The sequence below is a fragment of the Aspergillus brunneoviolaceus genome (genome assembly GCF_003184695.1).
Source record: "Aspergillus brunneoviolaceus CBS 621.78 unplaced genomic scaffold BO95scaffold_72, whole genome shotgun sequence".
In the NCBI taxonomy this organism is placed as follows: domain Eukaryota; kingdom Fungi; phylum Ascomycota; class Eurotiomycetes; order Eurotiales; family Aspergillaceae; genus Aspergillus; species Aspergillus brunneoviolaceus.
This window is the reverse complement of record NW_020290802.1, coordinates 86,569-104,865: the sequence shown is the minus strand read 5'-3', so window position 1 is coordinate 104,865 and position 18,297 is coordinate 86,569. Positions and strand designations below refer to the sequence as shown.

At 52.9% G+C, this 18,297-nt stretch overlaps 9 protein-coding genes across 9 annotated transcripts; 3 read left to right on the top strand and 6 right to left on the bottom strand.

The window, feature by feature from the left end:
* Nucleotides 1-109: 109 nt before the first annotated feature.
* Nucleotides 110-1,528, top strand: BO95DRAFT_485145 (uncharacterized protein). Its single transcript, XM_025590385.1, has one exon. The coding sequence runs from the start codon at nt 372-374 to the stop codon at nt 1,422-1,424; it is 1,053 nt and encodes a 350-aa protein (XP_025438430.1). The 5' UTR covers nt 110-371; the 3' UTR covers nt 1,425-1,528.
* Nucleotides 1,529-1,566: 38 nt separating this feature from the next.
* Nucleotides 1,567-3,191, bottom strand: BO95DRAFT_446519 (legume-like lectin family protein). The gene is made up of 6 exons (XM_025587404.1): nt 2,931-3,191; nt 2,811-2,834; nt 2,675-2,745; nt 2,516-2,597; nt 2,156-2,416; nt 1,567-2,087 (listed from the first exon to the last, which is right to left on the bottom strand). The coding sequence occupies exons 1-6, from the start codon at nt 3,027-3,029 to the stop codon at nt 1,647-1,649; spliced, it is 978 nt and encodes a 325-aa protein (XP_025438429.1). The 5' UTR covers nt 3,030-3,191; the 3' UTR covers nt 1,567-1,646.
* Nucleotides 3,192-3,677: 486 nt separating this feature from the next.
* Nucleotides 3,678-4,485, top strand: tim13 (protein translocase subunit TIM13). The gene is made up of 2 exons (XM_025581466.1): nt 3,678-3,897; nt 4,033-4,485. Exons 1-2 carry the CDS (start codon nt 3,766-3,768, stop codon nt 4,228-4,230), a joined length of 330 nt encoding a protein of 109 aa, XP_025438428.1. The 5' UTR covers nt 3,678-3,765; the 3' UTR covers nt 4,231-4,485.
* BO95DRAFT_254603 (uncharacterized protein) lies at nt 4,432-5,271 on the bottom strand. The gene has a single exon (XM_025581467.1). It carries the CDS (start codon nt 5,086-5,088, stop codon nt 4,633-4,635), a length of 456 nt encoding a protein of 151 aa, XP_025438427.1. The 5' UTR covers nt 5,089-5,271; the 3' UTR covers nt 4,432-4,632.
* Nucleotides 5,272-5,454: 183 nt separating this feature from the next.
* pkaC (cAMP-dependent protein kinase catalytic subunit pkaC) lies at nt 5,455-7,137 on the bottom strand (the record flags this gene model as incomplete). Its single annotated transcript, XM_025588389.1, has 4 exons — nt 5,455-5,482; nt 5,538-5,912; nt 5,963-6,216; nt 6,283-7,137. The coding sequence occupies 4 exons, from the start codon at nt 7,135-7,137 to the stop codon at nt 5,455-5,457; spliced, it is 1,512 nt and encodes a 503-aa protein (XP_025438426.1).
* A 1,972-nt stretch (nt 7,138-9,109) lies between these two features.
* Nucleotides 9,110-12,319, bottom strand: BO95DRAFT_446513 (Sin1 family protein). Its single transcript, XM_025587403.1, has 3 exons — nt 12,004-12,319; nt 11,440-11,916; nt 9,110-11,378 (listed from the first exon to the last, which is right to left on the bottom strand). The coding sequence occupies exons 1-3, from the start codon at nt 12,024-12,026 to the stop codon at nt 9,356-9,358; spliced, it is 2,523 nt and encodes an 840-aa protein (XP_025438425.1). The 5' UTR covers nt 12,027-12,319; the 3' UTR covers nt 9,110-9,355.
* A 269-nt stretch (nt 12,320-12,588) lies between these two features.
* BO95DRAFT_485140 (replication factor C subunit 1) lies at nt 12,589-16,349 on the bottom strand. The gene is made up of 5 exons (XM_025590384.1): nt 16,057-16,349; nt 15,949-15,970; nt 15,811-15,898; nt 13,368-15,757; nt 12,589-13,315 (listed from the first exon to the last, which is right to left on the bottom strand). The coding sequence occupies exons 1-5, from the start codon at nt 16,141-16,143 to the stop codon at nt 12,708-12,710; spliced, it is 3,195 nt and encodes a 1,064-aa protein (XP_025438424.1). The 5' UTR covers nt 16,144-16,349; the 3' UTR covers nt 12,589-12,707.
* A 96-nt stretch (nt 16,350-16,445) lies between these two features.
* BO95DRAFT_446511 (mitochondrial 54S ribosomal protein uL16m) lies at nt 16,446-17,585 on the top strand. The gene is made up of 3 exons (XM_025587402.1): nt 16,446-16,591; nt 16,702-17,166; nt 17,247-17,585. Exons 1-3 carry the CDS (start codon nt 16,534-16,536, stop codon nt 17,417-17,419), a joined length of 696 nt encoding a protein of 231 aa, XP_025438423.1. The 5' UTR covers nt 16,446-16,533; the 3' UTR covers nt 17,420-17,585.
* BO95DRAFT_446509 (uncharacterized protein) lies at nt 17,346-18,261 on the bottom strand. Its single transcript, XM_025587401.1, has 4 exons — nt 18,113-18,261; nt 17,979-18,037; nt 17,767-17,913; nt 17,346-17,592 (listed from the first exon to the last, which is right to left on the bottom strand). The coding sequence occupies exons 1-4, from the start codon at nt 18,160-18,162 to the stop codon at nt 17,498-17,500; spliced, it is 351 nt and encodes a 116-aa protein (XP_025438422.1). The 5' UTR covers nt 18,163-18,261; the 3' UTR covers nt 17,346-17,497.
* Nucleotides 18,262-18,297: the final 36 nt, after the last annotated feature.

The following is an 18,297-nucleotide window of genomic DNA, read 5'->3' as shown; positions in this document are numbered from 1 at the left end:
GCATCCAGTAATCCGTCGTCAATGCAGGTGCAGTGAGTCCCGCCATCCGTCCCCGCCAAGAGTCCGGAGTAGTTTCCACTGCTGGGTTCATTCCACATTTACTTCAACACCAACCTACCACCTTCATTATCTCGACACCGTCACTCTTTCCCAACACCTAACCTCCTCACGAACCGCCCCAACACAACCGAATCACTTCGTTCACCACCAGAACTCTACCTTCCCTTCTCCCATCGCAATCGAACATCCTAACCTCAACAATGCCGTGAAACGAACCTTCATTCAACCACGCGCATCCTCCCCACACCATTTCACAACCATCACCGACCTCATACGACCACCTACCACCTCACCACCTCAACCCCACCAAAATGCCCGAACCAACAGCCCAAACCTCACCTCCACTCCGACCCCCTCACCCTCCCTCCCAAGAAAACCAGCAACAGCACCACCAACAACCCCGCCGCAAAAGATTCCGCTTCAAATCGCCCTCCCGCCCCAGCTCCAAATCCAACCCCAACCCCAAAGACCCCCACGAAAAAGAAACCCGCCACACCGCGCACCGCGCCCGCCGCGCCCACCGCAACCGCCACCGCACCCCCAAAACCCCCGAAACCCCGGACCCAGCCTCCACCCCCCCAGCACAACTAGACCCCGACACCGCCTTCCGGGAGTCCCTCTTCGACGCCCTCGGCGACGACGAAGGCGCCACCTACTGGGAATCCGTCTACGGGCAACCGATCCACACGTACGCGGTCCCCAGCATGCCCACGGGCCCCGCGGGGGAACTCGAGCAGATGGACGAGGAGGAGTACGCGGCCTACGTGCGGAGCAAGATGTGGGAGCGGACGCGGGAGGGGATGCTCGAAGAGCAGGCGCGGTTGCGGGCGGAGCGGGACCGGAAGCGTCGGCAGGAGAAGACACAGCGGCAGGCCGGGGAGAATGCCCGCAGGGCGTTCGATGAGGCCATCGAGGCGAGTCTGCGGCGCGGGAGGGAGCGGAAGCGCGAACGGGCGTGGAAGGAGGCGTGGGAGGCTTATCGGGGGTGTTGGGGGAGGTTGGATGGGGCTGTTGCTGCTGCTGCTGCTGGTAAACAATTGGGGAAGGAGGAGGGGGAGGGAGGGGATAAAGGGGCCAAGGGCAGTTTCCACAATCTCGTCTTCTGGCCCGTGGACTCGGGGAAACGCAGGGATGTGAGCAAGGAGAATGTGGAGGGGTTTATGCGGCATTCCCCTCAGGCTGCCAACGGGCCGTCGGAGTTGTTGGCCGTGCTGAAGGCGGAGCGCGTTCGCTGGCATCCGGACAAGATCCAGCAGCGGTATGGAGTGCTCGGGATCGAGGAGGCGGTGCTGCGCTCGGTGACGGAGGTGTTTCAGATTATCGATCACTTGTGGAATGATCTTAGGACCAGGGAATCTGCCTGATCCCGGTCCGACTTTGTCCAGTTGGCATATATGCATCACTGGCGCGTGTGCTTTGATTAGCGATTGATACCCTCGAGCTATAGATTACGACTAATACAACGATTACCAAAACACCGTAAGTCCTCAAGGCTAAGAAATCTTCACCTGCTCAGTCGAATTCATATACGCATGCACAAGAAACTAAAAGCGTTCTCATCTCTTTACCTACCCACCCACCGCACTTCAGAATCTCGAGTACCGCTGCTTGGACCGATAAGCAGTCCAACCCACGTACGCGCCCACGACTGCGGCCAGGAACAGCACAACCTTGAACAAGAACCAGCCCCAGCTGCCCTTCTTCTGGCGGCGCTTGACCCGAGCCGAATCCTGCCCGCGGGCGCGCGAGGGCCCGCTCTTCGCACCGGGGCTGCCGCCGCCGACGCTGTACAGGTTCTGGGCCTTGACGGAGACGATGTCGAAGTTGTCGCTGAGCTCGCCCGTCTCCGCGGAGAAACCCAGGTAGGCGACGGAGGGGATGGCGATGTTCTTGTCCTCGGCGTTCAGCTCGAAGCACTGGATCCAGGTGTCCTCCTTCTTGTACTGCAGTTCCAGCGTCAGGGTCTTATCCTGGAAGTAGGTCAAGCGGGCCTTGGTGGGGATGGAGGCGCCACGGAGACCGCGAGCCTGTTGTTCGGCAAACAAAGCATTAGTATCCGCAAGGAAAAAGTCACAAAAGCAGAGGCACAACGTACAGAGCATCCAGCCAACTCATTGGCGCGGCCATCATGGGCCTGGTCGTAGGAGGTCTGCCCATCACCCATCATGGCCATGACGTAGGGGAACGTAGTACCGGGGCGGTTGTTCTTGTAGGTGTCGAAGAAGATGCCCAGACCCTCGAAGTTGTCCGTCGAGCCGAAGACGGGACCCTGCGTCGCGCGCTGCTTGGTGAGCCACATGGCGAACCCATCGCCGTGCAGGTTGCCGGCGCCGTGGATCTTGAACTCGACCTCGATCTATTATAACAGAACGTCTCGCATATCAGCCCACCGTGCCCCCTCATCAACCATTTCCCCCCACCGTGCAAAAAACCATCAAGCACAATTGAAACTAACCTCCCAGTTCGTCGCGGTTAAGGGCACCCGAGAGAAGATCCATCCCTGCTGTGAAGGTCGATCGGAGGTAAGACGGATGTATCTGGAACGAAAGAACAACGCAACGCGCAAGTGGTCAGTTTTGCACCGAACCGATAAGTGTCGGGGGATCTCTCGTACTGGTCCGCCCGGATTATCGTATCACCACCAAAATCGAACCAGCGGCTTTGGAAGTCGGAGTCCAAGTATGGCTATGTAGTCCGTGGGTCAGTAAGAGGGTGGTAATGTTGCTGTTCGTGCGCAAGAGAAACCCTACCGGTGCGAGACTATGGGTCCGAAGCTATACCACCCTCCGCGCGTCGCATTAGTTTATGAATGATCTAGGGTAGCAAGAGCGATCTGGTCGTCCTGAGTCTGGGCTTGGATGGCTACACACCGGGATGCTCTTCACATCATCGCCGTCGTAGGCATTGGCCAGGGGGACCGAAGCGAGGCCAGCAAGGCAGAGGAGAGACGAGAGCCGCGGAAGCAGCATGGTGATATCACACAATCTCAATTGAAACTTGGCTGTACACCCAAAGGTCGGTGAGATCGAAGAATAATCGACGAAAGCGCGCAAGGTCGGCAACAGGTCGCGAATGGGAGAAAGATAGCTTTTTTTTTTTGAATTTGGTCACCAGGACGTATAACAGCTTCTGGCAAAGGTTCGGGTAAAAGAGCACCCTCCCCCCACACGTCAGATGGCCAGCAAGCTTGAGGGTTGGAGGAAACTCAAATAAACAAACCAGAAATCCAGAACTCACCTCAATCGACGGAAGAAGAATAAAGACTCCGGGAAAGGGGGAGTTTCACAGAAAGTTATTTGGAGGGGAGAAAAGAACGAACACCGGAGATAGTCGGAGGGGAAAGGAAGAAGAGAGAGAGAGAGAATGACAGGTGGTGTGTGTGTGTGTGTGGTGGTTGGATGAGGAGAAGGGATCTATAACTAACTAAACAACCACATAGCGGGAAACTCTCCAAGTGTCCACATCGCCGGTACGGTTTAGCTTAGCTAGTAGCTCATTGTCGTGGCGCAGCTTTTCATCGGACCGGACACTCACCAGCCACAATATGATCTCCGCGGCCGCAAGATCTTGAAACCTCCCCCGAATCGTCACGGTTCTCCGATACAACCTACCATTTCCCTCCCTCATTAAATCTTTTTGTATATTAACCACATTTCTCCTTTCTCAACACCCTCTCCCTTCATCCATATCTCGAATACTTACACAATGGCCCTCTTCGGTTCCTCCTCCGCCACCGCCGAGGCCTCCTCCCCATCCACCAGCCAGGAGATCAAGGCCTCGCTCATCCGTCAGGTCCAGGAAGAGGCCGCCATGAGCAATGCCCGAAGCCTGATCGGCGTATGTCTCCCTCCCTCCCATTCCTCTGACTTACTTATCTTCCAACCTCCGAGTCATACCCAGCACCCAGCACCCAGCACCCAGCACCCCTTCGTTTCCATTGCCATGCCCACAAAATCTAACAACCCACCACAGAAGGTCAACGAGCACTGCTTCGACGCCTGCGTCCCCACTCCCGGCTCCTCCCTCACGGCTAAGGAGTCCACCTGCCTGTCGCAATGCATGGAGAAGTACATCGGCTTCTGGAACGCCAGCAGCCGCGCCTACATCGCCCGTGTCTCCAAGGAATCCAAGAGCCTGGGCGGCGCCGACCTGTCCGGTGTTTCTCTGTGAGCGGAAGCAGATGCTCAGAAAAAAAATATAAACAACGTTTTTCCCTCTCTGTATTTCTATAGTTTCTCGGAGTCGAATACCTTTTTTCAAGTCTTCAAACCGAGACATCTGGGTAAAAGAACAAGAAGAAGGGGCTATGTCGGTTGGGTTTCGGCGTTAACTGTTCATCCTCCTGTATCACGGGAATTGTGGTAGTGGTGTCAGTGAGCAGCAGGCCTGAGAGCTGATGGTTTTCTTCTGAGCTTGTGACGCGCGTTGCGTGAAGCGGGAACCCAGGATACAAGGCATTGTGGGGTTCGTGTTTCCTATGTACACTATCGGGTGGTCATTGAAGAGAGCCCTTACACTTGCTCTTTGGAAAGGACAGGGTCAGGCGATTTGCTCGAATTTAAAAGAGTCTCTTCAGCCATTCCAATATCTAGGTCTTTTCTTCTCTTGTCTTCTCTTGTCTTCTCTTCTCAAACGTCGACTACCGAGTGGTAGTCGTGTTGTCCACGTATCTCCAAGGTCGACTTTTATAGCTATTAGAAAATCCCCAATTGTATGTACATGACACAATAGCCTCCACACGCGACACGGAAAGAGAAACGATCCAAGAAAACCCGAATATATCCCCATATTTGCACAACATAGATAACAGAAAAAAGCACGACACCAATTCAAAGAGCGGTCGTGGTTGATTGGACAGCAGACCTGCGCCCCCGCAAGATTCAGCACCGCCACCGCAGTAAGTAACTCCAGCCACATCCCTTCGTGATGACAACCAGCAGCAGAAAGTAAGCAAGCCATAGGCAAAGGACGGTGTTTTCTTGCTCGAGCAACCGTGCGTGTCGAAACCGAGTCGCACCTATAAATCATCAAGAGAGATAGGAATCGAGGGACGGGAACGGAGAAAAGACTGAGCCAGTTCCCAGGAGAGAGATAAAGAGATATATGAACAGGTTAAGACCATATTGTTATATGCTCTAAAGTCTGGAAGCAGCCAAGGCTTGATTCGGCCAGCGATCATGGAAACAGACAAGCCGACGCAGAGCAAAATCATCGCAGCAACAGTGATAAATGATAACTCAAGATATGGCTATTTTAGGAGATAGCCTCGGGAGATAACTCCGGGGAGGATTATACCCGCTCTTAAACGCCCCCGGAACCATCAATCGACTCGATTCCGCAAGAACAAATCCATGGAAAAGCGGGATATCATCTCATCATGAACCATGGCGACCATTAGAAGTCGGGGAAAAGATGACCGTGACTTATCTCAAGTTAGCAAGGCTAAACGCGAAAGGGAATCAACCGGGAATACATACGGATCTTCTCCACCCATGCCGTACTGTTCCGTCTCCTCGGGATACCGGTCGTACTGGCTGGCGTCACCTTGCCCACCCCGGATGGGCGGCACATAAGGAGCATCGATATCCTTCCGAGCCAGGCGGTCCCAGGTAACCTCGGCGAACCAGGGGTGGTTCTTCACATCCTCAGAGCCTCCATGAAGGTTACCCAGACGCTTGGTGAGGTCCGCTGTGATGAGCTGCGATAGCAAATCGACGGCATCGGGATGCAGGTAAGGCGGGTATTTGACTCTGCCTCGCAGGATGTTCTCATAGATCTTCACAGGGGAGCCGCTGTCCCAGAAAGGTGTGAAACCGCAGAGCATCTCAAAGATCAAAATTCCCAATGACCACCTTTAGTAAAGTTAGCAGTGCTGCAGGACCACTAGCGGATAGCTCCTTACCAGTCCACGGATTTGTTGTAGCCCTTGGAAGACACGACTTCCGGGGCCAAGTAATCGGGGGTTCCACAGAGGGTCCATGTGATGTCAGGAACCTCCTTCGCGAAACCAAAGTCGGTGATCTTCAGGTGTCCGTGCCGATCCAGAAGCAAGTTCTCGGGCTTGAGATCTCGGTAGATGATCTGCTGAGAGTGGAGGTACTCCAGGGCAAGGGTCACCTCAGCGGCGTAGAACTTAGCGACGGGATTAGGGAACCGCTGAAGCTTATTAGCACAGACTCAGGGAAGGACTCCGAGACCACAGAGCATTGTGCGACCACCTACCTGGGACTTGCGCAGCAGACTGAAAAGTTCACCACCCTCTACAAAGTCCATGACCATATACAGGTTGCGCGAATCTTGCCAGGTACCCCAGAGAGTGATCAGGAATGGATGCCTGACCCGGTTCAGCATACGACGCTCGTCGTTGGTGTGCTCGATTTGCTTCATCTTGACCACCTGCGCCTTCTTCAACACCTTGATGGCATAGAAGCGATGGTTGTGCTTGGACTGCACTAGATGAACACGACCAAAACTGCCGGTCCCCAATGTGCGCTGCAGAATGAAATCATCTAGGGAGTATTTTCCCTTGGTGGTACGAGCATCATTGCGATTGGCTGATTGACCCTGCGCCTGGCTGCCGGAGCCAGAGTGCGTTGAGCCCTGCTGGGAGGAGTGAATTATGTTCTGTATGCTGGCGGCATTGACATTGGACTGTGAAACACCGGAGGTGTGTTGAGAAGGCGACGCTTGCGACACGGTAGATTGCATGGAGACTGGTTGACCCTCGTTGGATTGATCGGCTGTGGAAGAGCGGTTGAGCTGGTTGGCGGCCGAATTTTGCGGCTGATTTGCGGGGTCAGCGGTAGTGGCGGAATTGGAGGCAGGTTGCTGGTGCTCTTGCTGGTTTTGCTGCTGATTTTGCTGCTGGTGGTGGTCGGGATTATTGTGGTGGTGGTGAGTGAGATAGTGAAGAGGGTTATGGTGGTGGTGGTGGTTGTGGTTGTGGTTGTGGTTGTGGTCGTCTTCGGCAGCGTTTGGTGACGTCTGCGTCTGGGCCGAACCGGCTTCAAGCTCTTTAGAGAGGGTCTGCGAATCCTTAGTTCGCCGCTTCTTCAACAGACCTCCTAAACTAGGCATCGAGAAGAGAAATCTGAAACAAGTTTGAAATGTAAAACGAACACACAGACCATACACGAAGGTCTATGTGGGAGTAAATAAGAAGTTGGAGGATTTGGGGGATACGTTGAGGGGAAGGGAAGGGTTGAGGGAGGGGACGGAATTGTGTGCACGACACGAGAGAAGAGTAGTTAGTTAGTCTCAGCCCCTCTTTTGCAGCACCGCAACTGCACTTTTCGGGGAGGGCAAAAAGGGAGTTGGAGGGGGAGGGGAACAGCAAAGGAGGGGGGACCCGAATTGATTGAGACGTGGGCAACAAGCAGCCAGCTTTTTTTTTCCTTTCCTTTTTTTTTTCTGACTTTAAGTTCTTTCCCTCTCTTGACTCAACCAGCTCTTTTTCTTTTGGAATGGATGGTTCGGGCGCGGATACAGCGGAGCCACCCAAGCAGAAAGTCTCAACTCTGAACTGAGACGGCGGTCAACGGAAACTCAATTGGGTCGAAGGATGGATACAAGAAGAATTGATCAATCTCTTGACTGTTTGACGGTGCGGAGAAGAACGAGGAGGAGGCAGAAAAAGTACGAGAAGAGCAGACAGAAAGACCGAGAAAAGAAAGGGACTTAATAGGAAGAGGAGGTTGGAACAAGGGAAGCCAAAACAGCTGGAAGTTAACCTCTCAAGAGGAAGAGGAAGAAGAAGAAGAAGAAGCGGGGTTTGGATTTGCGTCAAGCTCAAGGCTGGCTGGGCATCATTTAGTACTGTCCTTACCTAGATGTACTTAGCTCCAGTTAGATCAGGGATAATGTTAATGGGGCCTGGCTATATCTTAGTAGACAATTGTTATAACTACAGGTGCAGGCACTGTCTGTCCACTACACTGCCTAAGTCCGATCTCCATCAATAGACTAGCTGAATGACAAGCATTGTCTCTCTCACTCATGAATCAACACCTCCCGAATAAACACCGACCACCCGACACCATCTAGACCTGATCGGTCCGTCCTTCCACGAGTTCGAAGGATGGAAGGATAATGATCTTGAAGATAGACTAACTAATTACTATATCATCATGACCTGTTTTTCCCACCGATGCTCATAACCCATCAAAGTCGCCACGAACCATGGACCAGGGCCCTCTGGGAGATGTCATACTCATCATTCACATCAATCTCTCATCAAGCTCCGATGAGATGAGGTCATCATCCCTCCGTTCTCAGATCGGCTGTTCCGATGATTATCGACCAATTGATGGAGCGATTCCGCCAAGGGTTAAAATCCGTCCTGACGTGATAGACCGAGTATGCCTTCAGTAAAAAGTACTGTCCAACATGGAACAGTGTACTGTAGTTAAGTGGTTACTCTTGGTTCCCTGCTCCTTCCTCAATGTTTCAAACTCTCTTTTCCCACTCAGCAACCGCCCACACGAGATATGACATGCATGTCACTCTGCACTTGAAGCTGCATTGATCCGGTTGTGAAACGAGAGGGTTGATAAGGGGGAAGGTACATGAGTCCACTCAGTTCCGGAGTCAACGTGGCACGCTCTACTCCCTACAGAAGAACACTGTGAATACACTGTATGGATCATTCAAAGTTACCAGTGGTTACCAGTGAGAGTTTGAGAGTCAGTCAAACTGGCCTGGCGGTGACTTCATCACTGACCGCCCCGCCTAAATGGATATACTCAGTAACTACTACTCATACCTCCAAGTGGTCTAGTGCCAATCTAGCTGAGTCTAGTCTAGCTTAACTTGGTTGTGGATCGCCCCGCTTTCGGGGGGTTTTTTTCTTCGGTCTCGTCCACCCTGTTAAGCTTCGATTTCAGTGGTTGAGCCTGCGCCTATCCGTCTACGCATGTATGTTTCGGGTGAGCAGGCCCAGACTATGGGACGCTTGCATCTGTCCTCCTCTCTCCCCATATTCGCCATATGGCTTGCCTGCCCATGCTGTGGCATGCGTCTTGTCTTGTGTTACACTGACTTAGAACCTTAATCCTTCATCATTGCTAGTTGTCGGTCCGTTGATTACTCAACAGAAGTATGTTTTTATGTACGGTATTTCGAATGCCATCACGGCTGAATTGAATAACGAACCCACCCCCTCCCCCACCGACCAAGAAAAAGAACACAAAATAAATGAACGCCCGCTGCACTCCATGCCAAAATGCTGTTTCATCCCCAATGATGATCACCCTCCCCGCGTAACAAAAATACAATGGGCTAGAAAAGGCCCGCATGCCTAGATGCGATAATGGGCCATATTTTTCTTGATCTCATCCACGATTTCCACCGCTTCGAGAGCATTGCGCGCCTCGAAGTCATACCGTTTCTGCTCGTTGGCATCGTTGCCGCGCAGAACCACCACCCGGAAGTTCTTAGGGTGTCGTCGACTCACTTTGCACCCCACTACGTCGTTGAAGCTTATCGACCGCGTCTTCGTGTCGGATACCGTCTTGCCCGTATCCGCCGGCATGATATGCATGTAATCGTTGTCGAACGTCAAAACCCGATGGTTGGACTGCGTGAACGACATAGACTGTTTGCGCCACACGTAGTATCGTCGATAGTAGCCGCCAGTAAGGTCTTGTTTCTGAGGGAGAGGGTGAAGCATACGCTGGCCGCTCTTCTTTCCTTTCTTAACCGGAGCGGTGTTGCTGTCAATGAGAAGGGGCGCATTGGGCGATGAGCTGCCCGGAGAGCCAGTCATTTGAGGTCCGAATCGCCGGCGCACGAGGTCTAGGTCGGTGAGATTGCCCAGAGCTTCCACTGTTCGGTCCAAAGGTGCGATTGTACTGGATCCCATCACCTTCAGCAGGTAGTTGCCCTTGTCAAGGCCCCAGCGTTTGCACACGGAGTCAAGAATCTCAGCAATGTAGCTATCAGTTGAGGTATTGAGTGTCATTACCTGTGTCGAGGCCTCTACGTTGGTGTATCGGATCTTCAACGTTTTGGAAACCCCTAGGCGAGGGGTAGCATGAGACGTAGGCACAGCTGGCCGATCGGCAGGTGTCAAAGTATTGTCGTTCAGAGCCGAGGAAAAGGGTTGTCCAAGGATAGGGTTCGGACGAGGCGCCTTGGCCTGTGGCATAGGCTGGCTTGTCGGAGCAGGTGCACTTGCAGCAACATCGGCACTACTATCCTCCGAAGATGGTGCCAAACTGTACATGGGAAAGAGACGCTCATTCTCTTCAAATTCGGCACTGGACGCTTCCACAAGGGCGAATTCATCGTACTGTTTTCCCCGAGTACGGCGGCCAGCAGCCCGGTTGTTGTTCGAGGTAAAATCGGCGATTGGAGATGTGCGGCTGAGTGCGGGAAAGTCATACTCGACTTCACCATCCTCCACCATCCGTAGAGTCCACATGTTCACAGTGAGCTTGTTCCGATCGATAGCCGGTTCGCGACTATCCTCTGTGTATCGCCAGAGGGCCAACCCAATGGCTTCCACGACCGTCACTGGGGCTGGCTGCTCTGCTAGCTTCGACTCCCGGGCAATTGGCAGATCCAATGGCTCATCCGGATCAGTAGAGAATGGCAAGTACAATTTGATATTGAGCACATCGGTCAGACCTTTGCCGGATAGTACTGCAAATTTCTCGACCGGGTTCGTAGGCGCTTGCTTGCGCGCATTGAGGGCCTTCGATAGCAGACTTACCGGTTGGATCGTGCTGATCGGACGCGGCGGCGGGAGGTCCTGCAACTCTGGTGCAGGAGTTCGGGACTTTCGTGGCGATGCTATTTGTGATCCGGCCCCATTCTGCAACTTGTGCATCAACGCGATTGGCGAGGAGGAATCCAAGCTACCGGTAATACCAACATTTTCCAAGAGTGATGTCGACCCCGCGGTAGCGTCGAACTCCGATGAAAGAGCCGAACCCACCGACTCTGCACCGGAGTCCTCTGCCTGTTCATCCAGTTCTTCGAGGTCTCTGTTACCCGCCCCGTGTCGGTGCCTCCTAAGTTCGATGACCTGATCTTGTCCGGAGAACTGGATCTGTCTCCGCTTGAAAAGCGATGAACTGAGATCGTTGTCGGACGAAAGGTCACTGCTGGCCGTTGTAGTTGTATCGCGGCGCGGTCGCTCGTTGACGCTGCTAACAGCAGTTCCCAACGAACCCGTGCGGTAATGGGTCCCCATAGCTGGATGCGATGGAGAGGTGACCATGACCTGAGGGCCCTCCTGGCGATCAGTTGAACGTATCGGCGACGATCCGGCTCTTGTTCGTATGGGCAATTTCGGAAACTTCATCTGGTTGGCACCGCTGCAGTAAGTGAGCATTTAGCTGTCTCCCGGGTTGCCTCGAGGAATATCGAATCACCAACCTTGGAGCGCTATCACCATCATCGTCGCTCTCGTCACTCAAGTCACTACTATCGTCTTCCTCAGCCTCCCGATGCTTCTGCTGATCATTTTGCTGACGATCCCTCCGGTGCGTGCGCTTCCCTCTGAGATTCCGCCGTCCGATAATGTCCATGTTACTCTTTCCTGTCACCATCCCGCCTTCATCGTCATCGCCATCTTCCCCCGCCCCAAGCCTCGCAGACTCATTGGCATCTCTGGCAATACCAAGTTGATAATATTCCGAGGCGACAGCTGTGGTGAGGGGTATGGGAGGCGAGTATGTCCGCTTGATTTGGGCGGCGCCGGTCTGGGTGTTGGGGTTGGCGGAGGCGGAAGACCAGCCCGCAGCACGGAAACCGGGAGTATTGAGTACGGTATTGTTCACATTGATGAGGCGGTCACCGATTCCATCTTTAATGGTCGAGAGGTAAGAAGTGCGCAGTTGCCATATCGTGAAACTAGAAACCCCCATCAGTCCCTAGAACAACACACGAACCGCCGCCGCGTGACATAGGCGATGCGGAGATCGCAATCCTGTAACCTACTCTTCGTTGTGAAGGAGCGACATTTTCCAGAGAGCGCAAGGTGGAATGCGGATAGTATGGGAGTTCGAAAAGGTAGGTTGCAGCCAAAAGTGGCCACCATTTACGTCGGACGATGCGCAATCGCTATCGGTGATCGAGTGGACATGGTCCTAGAACGGCGTAACAAAGGGAAGTGTGGATAGATGCGCCAGACTTGAGGAGCGATAGGTTGGCGGTCAAGAAAAGAGAGTGTCAGTTGCAACCAGGACCAGCCTGGGGAGCTGCAGGAAAGATGGGTACGGTAACGAGAGATAAGTAACCAAGGCAGTGAGACCGCACGGTGGGTTTGTGGAGGAGGCAATCAATCTCACCCGAGCGTAGTTACACGGGAGGGGGAGATCCCGTGCAGTCGTCGGATCTCCGCACCGCCGCCATTGTTAGACCAAAAGAGGCTTAGCGTCCAGGGAAAGAAAGTCGCGTCAATCTATACAATTCATCACACACCATAGGTTAGACATTGTCTCATCTCAGTGACTACTATACTACAACTAGAGTCACTAAATAAAATCACATATTGACAAACAATAGCAGGACCGTGAAGTAATTCATTCATCTTCCACGCTACTTATTACGAAAACCAGGCCTGCGACGTCCGGCCAGATCCTGTCTCACATCAAGGGCTCGCTCGGAGTATCATACATAAAAGATTTCACCTCGTGTTAATATCACCCAGACTTCGCTTTGGGCTTCCGACCTCTCGCCTTCTTCGGCTTCTCCTCGTCATCAAAATCATCTTCGTCCGCTGTCTTTTTTGTCTTCTTCCCCTTGCTGGCACCGCCCTTGGTGGCTGACTTCTTGGGCACTCGGACGTATTTGTCTTTCTTCAGGTCAAGCTCCTCAGCTTCATCGTCCTTTGACTCTTCAACAACCTCTTCTTCATCCGATTCCTCCACGGCGTCTTCAATATCGGGTTTCTCCTTCGCCATCTTTTTGGGAGCCGTCACACTGCTCGCCTTGATGAACGGCAGGGGGTGTGAGCGTTGATTATAGACCCGCGTAAATGAGGCCTTCGTCTGCGTTTCCAGCTTCGCATGCTCTGCATCCATCGGACCTAGGCCCAGCTCTACTAGGGCATCCCAGTCTTCCCTGGTAAGGAAATAACTATCCATGAAGTCGATTACTTCCTCAACAGCGTCTTTACCTTCATCCTTCAATCTGCGGACCAAGCGATCCCAGAGCAGGGGCATGTACTGTTGCCGAATCTCATCCCGGTCGCCGGATGCACGTAGGCGCATATGGCCTTGAATTTCTTTGACGTAACGCCACAATTTTCCTGCATACCTATATTAGACATGCTTTGAGGGAATTTAGGGGAAAAAACATACCTTGCTTGCTGTTTTGTCCCAACCAACCAGCAAATGTAGGACGTTCTCCCATGGCTCCATACACGAAGCTGGCAGGTCGAACAAAACTAAAAGCAGCATGAGTAGGCATTAAGCTCCACTGCTGCTGGGTCCCATGAATCATGCGATCCACAAGGTCGCCGTCGCTGATACTAGATGCTGCATTGTCGATCAACTCGAGTTGCTTCAACCTCTGCTCTCGACCCTGGTACCCAGAGGCCAATGTCTGCCTTGTCTTGAGATAATTCTCCTGGACCATCAAATAGCTGAATTCGTGGTCGTTGAAGTACAGTTCGATTTTGTCGTTAAGAGTGCTTTTTGACGTGTGTGCGAACATTTGGGGTCCGAGGATCTTGTTCACAATATCCCATGGTTTAAGAATAATATGCTTTTCCCAGGCTTTCGACATTTCCCGTCCTTTTTCATAATTTAAATTCTGCTGATCGAGTTTCACAGTCGAGAGCATGTTGATGATTTGGCGAATATCAGAATGGGTTCCTTCGATCAGACCGTCCAGCACCGGAGCTGGTATTCTCAGTTGTTCGCGATAACAGATTGTTGAAAGTCGGGCCCTCATTTGATCTGCACTTGGGCGTCGGAAAGCAAGTTCAAAGACAGTGCCTTCGAAGGGCTTCAACTTTGGAATTTTCCACTCGTTAGAGATGAGAATGAGGGGGATATGGGTTTTCTTTGCGACAGCCACCAGAGCTCCAACGCCACCTCTATCTCCGGCAGACATTCCATCAACTTCGTCCATGATCAGAACCAATTTCTTTTTATCACTGTTCACCTTCTTGCCCTCTCCTGCGAAGTATCCTTGTAGAGAGGTTGTGTCTAACACCCCAACAAGGCCGTTCTCGACGAGTTTCTTGCTTCTCGTATCACTCGCGTTAGTCTCAACGACATCGTAATTTTCCAGCTTCGCAACCAGATGAGCCGCTGTAGTTTTTCCAATACCAGGAGGCCCATGGATGATCACGGCTCGGTAGAGGCCGCTTCCGTCTTTTCCAGGTCTCTTGAAGTTGTATTTCGCGTTCTTGTGCCAGTCTCGTAGCCAATTCTGGAGTCTCTCGACTAGGGTCTTGTTGCCACAAATCATGCTTATGGATGTTGGCGCGTATTTGGTTGTCCACAGTTCATCAGCGACTTTAGCGGGTTGAGAGGCTGTGGTGGACGCTTGAGATGCTGAAGGCGGAACAGTATTCGAGGCGCGAGCGGCCATCTCCTTGCGCTTCTCTTCCTTGTCAATTTCTGCTGCCATCGCCTTGACTTTGGCCTCGTCTGCTTTCTTCTTCGCTTCGTATTTTTCCCCGGCCTTTCCATCTCCTCCATTTGCTGGAAGCCGTCGAATGAGCTCGAATAGTCCCTCTTCGTTGATTGTCTTGATCTTGTGTTGTCGGATTGTCTGGAGCTTCTTGGGTCCAGCATCCGCTCCTAAAACAACGTAGCTCGTTTTCGAACTGGGGGCACCGGTAACCTTGCCACCGTACTTCTTCACCAAGGTCTGACCCTCCTCGCGGCCCAACGTGTCCAGAAGCCCGGTAAAGACAAACGACAGTCCAGCGAGACAGTTCTCTGCTCCGACTGGCAGCTCCACGCTTCCGCCCACAGGAGACCTTGAACGTTGTGCCTGAGCGGCGAAATTAAATTTCGTCTTTTCGCCCGACTGTGGCGGAGGGGAAGGAGCCTTGACGGTTGGGATGCTGTCGAAGATATCCTGGATTTCCTTGCTTTCGGGTCGATCGGTCTTTGTCGGAGACGCTCGGGGCTTTTTGGCGGCATGCGACGTCGCTTTCGCTTTCACCGCACTCTTTTTAGGATTGGCCTCGAATTCGGAGTCTTCCTCCTTGTCCAATGCTTCCGACTTCCGTTTGCGAGCTGGGCGGGAGGTTGTCGATTGCGCCGCGCGAGAGGGGCGCTTAGGCAAATCTTCCATTACCACATCATCGTCTGACTCTGCAGGGGGTGGTTGTTTGCTTCGTCCAATTCGTTTCACCGGGCTGGCAGGCTTCACGGCAAGCTCTTCAAATTCGTCGTCGCTGCCATCCTGCTCATCCTCCTCAACATAATCGTCATCCCCCTTGCCTCTCTTCTTGTATTCGGTCGCAAAGACGTCATCGCCACCTAGTCCCTCATCATCGTCTACTACCGTTGTCGTCTTTCTAGTAGATCCACGAGTGGCTCTCTTAGGAGTAGTCTGTGTATCTGCACGCGTCTTAGGCTTCGGGGACTCGTGCACAGGCTCGGCTGGGGTTGGCTGCGACGGCTTAGCTGTGGTCGCATTGTTGCTCTTCGCTGGTCTTCCTCGCTTCTTGCTCGAGGCAAAGTAGTCCGAGGTAGAAGTCGGTTCTCCTTGGGATTCTTCAGGTTTCCTTGAAGCTGTCAATTGATGAAGTTCTGCTAAGAAAGTCGAAGGAGCACGTACGGCTTGCTTGCTGTTTTCGCCTTTGGGGTTGAAGGCTTCACCTCAGTTACTTCTTCATCGTCACTATCATCAACAACCTTCCGAGTGCCTACAGCCAGGTTAGCAAGGCACGATCGGGACGGTTGGTATGAATCTCACGCTTCTTCCGAGTAGCAGGCTCCTAGCAACGCAACGGAAGTCAGCAAGAATGTTGGAACGATAATTGTGAGACAGGGCACTGGAGTGCGAGCTCGATCATCGACTTACCTCTTTCTTTGCAGCCGGCTTCGCAGGAGATGCGTTTGAGCCTTGGCTCGACTTCGCGCCAAAGAAGCTCCGGATATCAGAAGGCATGGTGAACAATAGTTGTTGGAGCGTGCACAACCGTGTAAGGTAGCGCTCCCTGGGGACAGAATTTAACAGTCAGAGAGAACCTACGCTCCAGGCAACAACAACGTCCAGCAGGTGGAAAGCCTTCACCACTTATCGCTGGGAGCTACATACAATTCCGGCCGACACGGACGCGCGCCTGCTTGCAGCTACGCCGACGTGACTTAATTGGCTTACCTAAGACAGAGAGGCGCGTGTGGCACGTGCGCAGCACTTTCTTCCCTTTCGGGAAATGGGGGAATTCGGGCCCGGGCCTGCAGATACGCCGATAACCTGAAAGTCTGCCGGGAACCCTTTGAATATTGCTGAGATCCGGTAATTGAGAGAGGGCCATTTGCTGCATTTCAATTCACAATGGGTCCTCAGTTCAAGATGTTCTCCGGGTCTCAAATGGCCCTGTTCCGGCCTTCATGTAAGATTCTGCGCTGCCGCCTCCCAGATTTTTCCTCTTCTGTTTGGCCATGAACCTCCATCAAATTCTCTCATCACGGAAGGGAAACTGACACCGATGCGATGCGTTAGGCTTCACGACTCCTTGCACAGCGCTTCCTCTCTCGCGATGCTTCTCGACGACCTCCCCTGCCCTGGATTGGCTCACTCCCAAGTACGCCGAGGTGTCGAAGTCTCCGAAGGGTCGCCCGCATGTCCCGACCGGTGGCTCCTCGCGCGGTACGACTGTTGTCTGGGGTGACTATGGCTTGCGGATGAAGGATCACGACCGTCGGTTGCCCGCCCATTCTCTCAAGATCGCCGAAGAAACCATCAAGAGACGCCTGAGGGGTATGAACTATACGCTATACAAGCGAGTCAGCGCGAACATCGGTGTCTACACCAAGGGTAACGAGCAGCGTATGGGTAAGGGTAAAGGAAAGTTCGACTACTGGACGGCGAAGGTCGCTGTGAGCAGAATCGTCTTCGAGCTGAAGGGCGACCTGCACGAGAAGGTTGCCAGAGAAGCTTTCCGTCTGGCCGGTCACAAGCTGCCTGGTAGGCGCCCCCCTCCCCTCATGGCATCTAGAAACATCGCCATTGACGGCCCACGACACTAATACATCTACTATACACAGGACTCTGGGAGTTTGTGAAGAAGGGCGAGCCCCCGGTGGTCGGACTGACGAAACTCGGCAACGGAGTGACCCTGGAGAGCCTTAAGCGTGCCCGCAGAAGCCCGGCCCTGGGGATGGAGAATCTCCCCACGCCCCCGCAGTCGACCTCCTCCAGCCCATCCGCTTCTCAATAAATCAATCAACCGCCCGTCTCGAATTTCTTGGAGAATCTGTTCATTACCCATGTTTTATTTACACTTATCTCGCGGCACCTAAGCCCCGACACCCGAGCCAGGCCCATATCCCTGCTCTCTCCTGATCCTTGCCGCCAGCGCTGCAGCCTCCTCTGGGGTTTCGGGCTTTGAATCTTTTGTTGTACATTACCATCAGCCATTCACATTCTGCTTTATTGCGATTGATCTCGCAAAAGGTGTCGATGTCTTTCTCATATGCGGAGTTTATATCATATTGAAAGGGAAAGGGAAAGGGAAAGGGAAAAAAAAAGGAAACCCCGGGGGAAAAAAAGATTGTGAAACTGTACCTTTATCCACGATTCCCGAGAGACCAGACGTAGCCTCTCCCTTCTCAAGCTGCCGTGCCAGTGGCGTGTCCCCATTCTTTTCCTTGCCTTCTTCATCCTCGTCTCCGAGGATCGGGTTGTATTCACTTCTTGTGTGCTCGCAGTGAGCTAGTCCGCCCCATAAGCCGTGGCCCTTGTAAATCATGTCCCAAGTTTAAAAAGCACGAACTTACCACCTAGTTGACCGGTCTGCTTCGGCGGAGTCTCTGTGAAATAACGAATCGACTCATACCTACAATCCCGGTTAGCACACGGTAATCCTCACTTCCTCTGATTCGCGAAACCCGAGCAGCCAGCGGAAACATACTGAGTGTTTTCACCACCGGGCTCGATATCCATGAGGTTGGGGTTCGACATAGTGTAGTTTTCGCGATGTTCCAAATAAAATAAAGATTGACTCGTGGGATTGATAGACTTAGTAATTATCCTTGTCTGTGTTTTTTTAAAGATTAGGCGGGATTGGAAGATGGGGGGATTTGCCTGCGAGGTGGT